At 48.3% G+C, this 8,051-nt stretch overlaps 1 protein-coding gene across 1 annotated transcript; it reads left to right on the top strand.

Moving 5' to 3' along the window:
* Positions 1-253: 253 nt before the first annotated feature.
* ARF6 (ADP ribosylation factor 6) lies at positions 254-4,360 on the top strand. Its single transcript, XM_065685317.1, has 2 exons — positions 254-379; positions 455-4,360. Exon 2 carries the CDS (start codon positions 847-849, stop codon positions 1,372-1,374), a length of 528 nt encoding a protein of 175 aa, XP_065541389.1. The 5' UTR covers positions 254-379; positions 455-846; the 3' UTR covers positions 1,375-4,360.
* Positions 4,361-8,051: the final 3,691 nt, after the last annotated feature.

Below are 8,051 nucleotides of genomic sequence, written 5' to 3' on the forward strand. Positions count from 1 at the left end.
CCACGGGCAACGGTAGCGACGGCCCCACCCTTCTGCGCATGCTCCTTTCTGCGCCGGAGGGGAGGGGCTCCGGCCGTCGCCGCCGCGCAGGCGCAGTTCCTTCCCGAGGCGGCGCGGGAAGCGGGATGGCGCGCGCTGCCGGGGGTGGAGGGGGGCGGGAGGCCCCGCGGCCCCGCCCCTCCCTGCCCTCGGCGCGTGCGCGGGCGGTGGGTGCCGCGGGTGGCGCCGCTGAGCGGCGCGGGGCGGGGGCGGCGCGCGCAGGCGCGGTGCCGGCGGAGGGGAAGTGAGGCGGGATCGCGCGGCGCCCTTTCCGGCGGTGCTGGCTGTGGGAGCGGCGCGCAGCGGAGCCGGGCCGAGCCGCGCCGCGGGCGGCCCTCAGGTAACTGCTGCCGGTTCCCCTCCGCGCCGCGCTCTGCCGCGAGCCGCGGCTCACGCTCTTCCCGTCCCTTTGCAGGCAGGACGCGAAGCCGCCGCCCCTGAGCCGGCATCCATGAGCTGAGGTGCCGGGGCGAGAGCCAAGGCAGGAGCCGGGCGGAGCCGCCGCCTCAGGCCCAGCAGAGGAGCGGAGCGTGGCGCGGCTCCCCTTCCCACGGCGCCCGGGCTTCGCCGCCTCGCCGGGCCTCCCCTCCCCTCGCCACCCTTCCCGCCCCGCTTCTTCCGCAGCCGCCCCATGCGCGGCCGGCGCTGAGCCCCGCCTGCCCTTTCCCCGCCACCACCCTCCCGCGCGGACCGGCCCTGCTCCGCTTCGGCCCCTGCCCCGCGCGGGCTGCTCGGGAGGGTCGGCGTTAGCCCTCCGCTCCCCCACCCCGCACCTCGGAGGCGCCGGGCCCCTTGGATGCCGCCGAGATGGGCAAGGTGCTGTCCAAGATCTTCGGTAACAAGGAGATGCGGATCCTGATGCTGGGTCTGGACGCGGCTGGTAAAACCACCATCCTGTACAAACTGAAACTGGGCCAGTCTGTCACCACCATCCCCACCGTAGGCTTCAACGTGGAGACGGTTACTTACAAAAACGTCAAGTTCAATGTGTGGGACGTCGGGGGCCAGGACAAGATCCGTCCCCTCTGGAGGCACTATTACACTGGCACGCAAGGGTTGATCTTTGTGGTGGACTGCGCCGATCGTGACCGCATCGACGAGGCCCGCCAGGAGCTCCACCGCATTATCAACGACAGGGAGATGCGGGACGCCATCATTCTCATCTTCGCCAACAAGCAGGACCTGCCTGATGCCATGAAACCCCATGAAATCCAGGAGAAACTGGGCCTGACCCGAATCAGGGATAGGAATTGGTATGTGCAGCCCTCCTGTGCTACTACGGGGGATGGACTTTATGAAGGGCTGACATGGTTAACATCCAATTATAAATCCTAATGAGAGAACAACTATTTAGTCTACAAAGAATTAAAGAAAAAAAATAACCCACATGGCTTTCCAGAAGAATGATTCTCTACTGAAAAGTAAAACAAAAGCATCCATAGGATTATGATCAACTTTCTCCAGTTACCACCCTTTCCTTCTGCAGTCACGACTTGGATGGATTCCTGTTTTAACTCTTGTTGCTCACGACTTGACTGGATTCCTGTTGTAACTCTTCTTGCTTGGCGTTAGGATGCTCTAATCTCCGAATGTGACACGAACACAAGCACTAGATGCTATGGCAGACTTCCAGCAAACAGGGGAAAGACACATTGTAGACTTGCTAAGTAACCCTTTTTTTTTTGTGTGTTTTCCTCTTGATAGCCCTTAAGATGGTTTGGTTATTTTGGGGATGGTTGGGGGAGGGGTGCCATTTTCAGTGTATGCTTTCTGGTTCTACTTTTTTGATTATATTTTTTTTTTTCTTCTGTCACTTGCTGTAGATTGCTACTTTTTTGCATTCATGCAGAATATGTTGATAGGTCTGCATCATCTAGTAAACTGAAAATTATTGCTTAAAATCAAACTGCAGTCTGTCTTTTTATATTAAGGACTTTTTTAAAAAAAGTTCTGTTAACCTGCAACTAGATAGTGACTCTCAGCCTGTCTTCACATCTCAGACTACTAATGAAACAAATCCTTGCCTCAGTGGCAGATAGTGAGAATACCATTGTAACATGTTCAAAGTGCATATCAAGCATAATGTTTGCTAGGTAATGTAAGAACTGCTTTGAAATGTCAGCTGTGAAGTTCTGAACCATACATCATGCATGAGAAAGGATGCAAATAAGTTCCCCATACTACATAGCAATCATATAGCAAATAAGACATGAATGATGTAATAGTTCCAGGGTAGATACTGTTCAGTTTTCTTCTTGCATTGCAGACTTAAACAACGTTTAGCTGCAGTTTTTACTACTCATGTCAGTCTCCAATTCAATGCAAGATAGGTTCCTTCCAGAAAATGCAGCAATAACATGTAAGCATTGAAGCAAGTTTTACTCCAAACTGCAGATGTTTAGGCAAAAATCTAGTAATGACTTGCCTGTCTTGTGATCGAGACAAATGGCTTTCATCTCAAGGCAGCTGAAGACATCTAAATATTAAAAGGATTTCTCATGCTTTCTGGCATGCACATAGCGGAGAGAGAAGGTTTGGATTATTATTTTTTTTTCCATTTTGTAGACTTGTGAAGGGGCAAGTTCCGTGCTCAGCTTTAGTTGAGCTCAGTAATTCTGACATCTGAATAATAACCATTTCAAGGAAATGGTTACTGGTTTAGTTTTCCAAGACTTGACTGAACTCATGCAAGTAGTTGCAGTCTTTGCCATCTGTCTCAGTTGTTGCTGTAGTCCTGTAGGAAGGGAACTATGTTGGATGTCTGCAGCCCATTGAGTAGCTACTAATGAGAGCTGGGAGGGGAGAGAGTATATGACTATGAATGTAAACTTCCATAATTAGTTCTTAAAGGGCAAACAGCTCATTTGCCATGTCACAGTTTGCAGATGTGACTGGCAAAAAACCCCCACCCAGAACAAGTATTAGTATAAAAAATCAAGTATTAATGCTGGGTGCAAAAAATGTTAAAGCAGCTGGTTCTTATTCAGCCTTAAGGATTAACTTCACATTTCCTCAAGGAGTTAAACTCAATTGGGGAATTCTAGGAATGTATGCTACAAAACCAGAAGAAAATGGCTTTTTTTTTTTTTTTTTTCCAAGGATACGAGTTTTACATGAAATTGGGGGCATTACACTACATTTCTGCAGTGTTGACTCTGCATGCTGAGTACATTGTATATGGAGCTCTTACCAAAGATGTATGGGAAGATAAAAATACTGAATTCACTTCTGAAATGGAATGCTTTGGACCACTTAAAAGTTCCTTTAGAATATGGTTCCAAAAGACTTATCTTGATGTGGGTTGCAAATGGGACTGAATGGGTTCTTGACACTGGAAGACAGAGCATTGATTGACTGTAAGCCTTTGTGAGTTAGAGTCTGCTAAAGATTGATGTGGAATAACTCTTCAATATCAGCTTTGAAGAAGAGGAGGTGAGGGATTTTTTCTACTCAAGGCTTTTTGCCATTGGAGTATCATTGCTCTATTTTCTAGCTGCCTTTTTTTTTTCCTTTTTTTTTTTTTTTTTTTGTTGATGCAACTTAAATAGTGTTGTGGTATAAAGACTAAAAATGCAAGAATATGGTTACTGTTTTCTTCTGGAGCATAAATAAAATAGCCAAGCACAAAGTAAATGCCTAAACTGGAAAACTTGAAGCTGTATTAATGGTTCTTGAACTTTCTTAAATCTATTCTCAGTCAACATGGAAACTTCAATTAACTTCATTCTTCATCTAAGTTGATTTACTGCATTTTCAAGTACTGGGGCAGACTTCTTTGCTAGACTTTGCATTAAGTTGAATTCACAATTTTGTATTTCCTTAGTAACTTTGTTATTCTGTTTTTTAGGTGAAAGGAAACTGATTATGCTTCTGTTTTTTTTTTTTTTATGTCTTTTTTGGGGGGCATTGGGGGGGAGAAAAAGTTACTGAACCATGTGGCAGAGACATCAAAAATAAGTGGCCATTGCTACTGAACAAAGTATAAAGGTTTCACCTTCAACGTGTCCTTTATAGGTTGTAGCTGAACCTCGCCACGAGCTAGTGGCTCTCGGTCAGTGAACATAGCCTGTAGGATCAAGTGGCAATCTGTAAGAAATCCTGTGATTTAAAAACTGATCTGGAGTTTAAAGTGCATCAATCAATTTGTGTTCATGTGAATTTATGGAGTAAGTTTTGAATGGCGTTAATCATGTCTGATAAGTGAATGAGTCTGTAGACTGTGATCTCCCTGACTAAAGTAAACAGGAATTTTGTGTTCTCAATATGGCTGTAGTGTTGGTAAAGAACTAATAAGCAGAAAATAAAGCAATTATACAGCGGAGCTCTCCTGGTATGTTACTTACACTTAATTATGAGAGAAACAGAAAGGGGCAATATGGTGCTGGTGTAGAGTGTTCTACCGGCATAAAGAGGTCTCTGTTCTGTATCTCACAGTTTTGAAAGCCTGTCTGTGATTCCTTTGAGACTTAGAGTAGCAACTATTTTTATAAGTGGAAAGGATGATACTTCTTTAATACTCCCACTTGCAGTTAACAGTCTTTAGCAACCTTTAGCATTGGATTTATGCTGCCTGGGCACTGGCTGCATGTGGGTTGGGCAGGTGGCAGCTCCGTGAGGGCACAGAGGGATGGTTGGTGAGTGGGACGGTGCTGTGTTTCACAGGAGAAATGACTGTTGGAAAGGTAAGATGTTAGGCCAGTGTAGAAGATGCAGCAATGGACAGAGCGGTCAGTGAGTGAATAGGGGTGCTTGTGGAGTGACAGATGTGGAGTTGAGATGTCTTTGGTGCCTGAATAGGATGTAAGTGAGCAGATAAAAGGACTTTGGCAGGTGCAGTGGGGAATGTGTGTGGGGGGGCAGGACCCGAGCAGCAGGTTGGCTGTATGCGGCAGGCCATGGTTCCTGCCACAGCTGCCAGTCTGCAGGCCTAAGGAAGGGCAGTGGAGCACCAAGAAGCACCCACTGACCACAGCCCAAAGCTGGGCTGTCGGGCAGGGGCTTTTCAGTCAGAGGGTATGGCACAGAGTTTGAGGGAACTCCCAGCTGGAACTGTCTTCCTTGCTGTAAAGCTGTCAAGAATTGCCAGGAAACATTTTTCAGCCAGGTGGGAGTACCTCTGTGTGTGTGGGGGGGGTGTCCACCACAGCTATGATCCTCTGCAAAGCCTTTTTTCTTCAGGGTATTGAGGCTGGGCTGTGTCTACCTGAATGTCAGTTAAGGGTGTGGCTGTGTAAATGAACTCACTCTGACTTAATTAAGCTACTTGGAGTTTGGAGACAAAGCTCCAGAAGAGTAAACTCATGTCTCCTGCGTTGTAGTAGTTAGTCATTTTTCAAAATGTCAGCACTCGCTGTTTTAAATCGGACCTTTGTTACAGCAGCCGTTAGCGTGACTCCGGAGAGCACCCTTCCTGAATCGCACCGTGACTCATGCTGCAGCAGGGCTTTCCTCCCCCAGTCACAGGGCTCTGGTGCTCGTAGACAGGGCTTGGAAAATAATGTGCCTGCCATCCCTAATTAGAAATTAACCCTGCTAATACGATAGTGCTCCCAAAGGACTGGCTCTCGGTTTAACAGAAATATAATGAATTACGTTGTCAAAGCAGCTGGCCACAAGATCTGCGGTAGCTGGTTGCTTCTCTCATGGACCCTGAAGTGTTATTTCCCGTGTTGCAAATGGGAGAAGTGATTGCCGAGGGTGGAGATCTTGCTCTGGAGTGTGGAAGCAGCCTTGGTGTGGGCACTGTGACTTCCTGCTAACGCATGGTTGTGCTTTTTGTCTTGGATTTGTTCCTAATACCTGTCCAGCCTGAAGGGCTCAGTACATGGAATCTGAAATCACCTTGGCTTTGGTGCTTTCTGGAGAATAAAGCTTTCCCCTCGCTTTGTGGGGAAGCGTCAGTTTTCAGGGGCCGTTGGTGAGTTAGTGTCATCTCCGCTTACTAACTCTCTTCCTCTTCCTGAGCACGACACCAGCACCAATGCTGCCCAAGTCTGTGTTTCAGAGTTAATGTCTGAGCAGACACGCTCAGGATTTAGGGCCGAGGTGGATGGCTTGAGCACCACAGGCAATCTCACTTTCAAACTCTGGAGCACCACAGGGTAATTTTAGCCCTACCATCAGTTCTGAAGGGGTGAAGCGGGTGAGTCAGCCCTGTGGTGCTCGCAGCAGCAAGGGGTGCGTCCCCGACAAGCGCCTGCTGGGAACTTGTGTGAAAGGTGGCTTTTTATAGGCAGTAAGCTGGGTATGTGGTGTACTGTCCAGGAAGTCGCTTTTCTCTTGCTTAAGAACAGGTATCTCTGGCCTCCTTAAACAAAAGGAAAGGAGGAAAGAAAAAAGTAAGATGTGAGTCATCTGCTGAGCTCTCCAGGCTGAGTCTCAGAGGGGTTTAACAGGCTCTGGCCTTTGCTCTTTGCCTCAAGAGAAACATTTTCCCTTCCAGAGGATGCACTTCACTCTGTTACTGGCTGCTTTAGTTGGAGCTCCTAGAACAGCATTAGTTAGAAAAATACTTCAGTGTGGTTTAGTGGGTATCTGTTTTGTGAGAGATGGAGATTGATAATGCTTGGAGATTGATAACACTTGAAACACCTTCCTTTCCTTAGGAGTATTCAGATGAGGGGGCTCTGCCATCAACTCCCGGCTCAGTGTAGGTACCCCTTGTCCCCCAGCTGCCTTTCAGACTCGGTGCAAACGCAGTGGTTAAAGAAAAGGAGGAAGCCGAGGTGTAGACAATGGGCTGAACTCTTGACGTTATTTTGGTGTCTGTGCCTAGAATGAATACCTTGTTTGAAATACAGTGGGGGTGGTGCTGCTGGGGCCACGCACCCGCTTCATCCTGAAGTTTCTTTCTGATGGAGCAGGAGGGGAGGTTTGTGTCTTTTCATTGCAGGAGAAGAAAACTTGTGGAGGGCTGCACCAAGCCCTTGCACTGCATGCAGCGTTGTGTGGCTGTGGTATGGGAGTGCACTCTTATTTCACATTTTGGGAGGGGAAAAGTGAAAGACCTCCAGAGAGCTTATGCTGCATTTGGCTTTCCTGCACCAGTTTGTAGCCTCTCTGGTTCCAGGAGAGTAGGACAGGCGGGTGGGCTGCTGGCAGACAGCAGCAGCAAGGGAAGTTGTTTTCCCAGCCATAAGTGGGACTGTTTGAGAGGACTTTACAGCTCTTTGTGTGCTTGAGCTGCAGCGGTGCCTGTCCCTGAGCCTGTGAGGGTCCATCAGAAGAAGGCACATCATGGGGAAAGGCACAGGCAGCCAACCTCCAGCACCTGCCTGGATCGTCACTGCTGGGGATAGAGGAGTGGAGGAAAGCGTCCAGACCCAACACCAGCCTTGAAATATCACTGACATACATTTAAATCTGGTATTCGAAGAACAAACACATTACATGAAGGGTGAGAGTTACATGGGTTTGCAGTGCTGGGATAAGGCTTCAAGGGGGAACCAACAGCAGTGCCAGTGCCTGGTGCTGATAGCTTCGAACTCGGAAGTAACGTTTGCTTGGCGTACATGCTTGGAAGGAGACTTTGTACTTTGCGTGTGTGGAACATGGGGTTGTGTAGTCCTTGTGCTGTTAATAGTTGCTACTTTTGCCCTGAGAACCTTTCTACATGCATTCCTTTTGAAAATGGGGGGCTGTTGTGGAGCAGGCATTAACCCTGGGGCTGGTAACTTTCGGCTGCTGCCCACCAGCAGACTGAGGGGCGCTCATGCAGTTATCCCATTAGCTTAACATCTGCCAGAATGCCCTTTCCCCACAGGGGCTAGATTAGTCTGGAACTGACCCAGCTCTCCAGGAAGCTTTTCCTATCACGTACTTGTGGCTTTCAATCTGCTGCCCTAACTGTAACCAAACCCAGTGCCTGCCTTTCATTGTAGAGCAGGAAGTTTTTGCAAGCAAAGAAGTGATTTGGCTCTACCTTTCTCTCCAAAACGGGTTTGTCTGTTTAAGTGTTCAAATTGCATCATGTTTAAATATTCAAATTACGTCCTATATATCACATAGATACT

This window comes from Lathamus discolor, chromosome 6 (assembly GCF_037157495.1).
Source record: "Lathamus discolor isolate bLatDis1 chromosome 6, bLatDis1.hap1, whole genome shotgun sequence".
In the NCBI taxonomy this organism is placed as follows: Eukaryota; Metazoa; Chordata; class Aves; order Psittaciformes; family Psittacidae; genus Lathamus; species Lathamus discolor.

Coding starts and splice junctions, on each gene's coding strand:
- ARF6 (XM_065685317.1), top strand. CDS start 847: ATGGGCAAGGTGCTGTCCAAGATCTTCGGTAACAAGGAGATGCGGATC.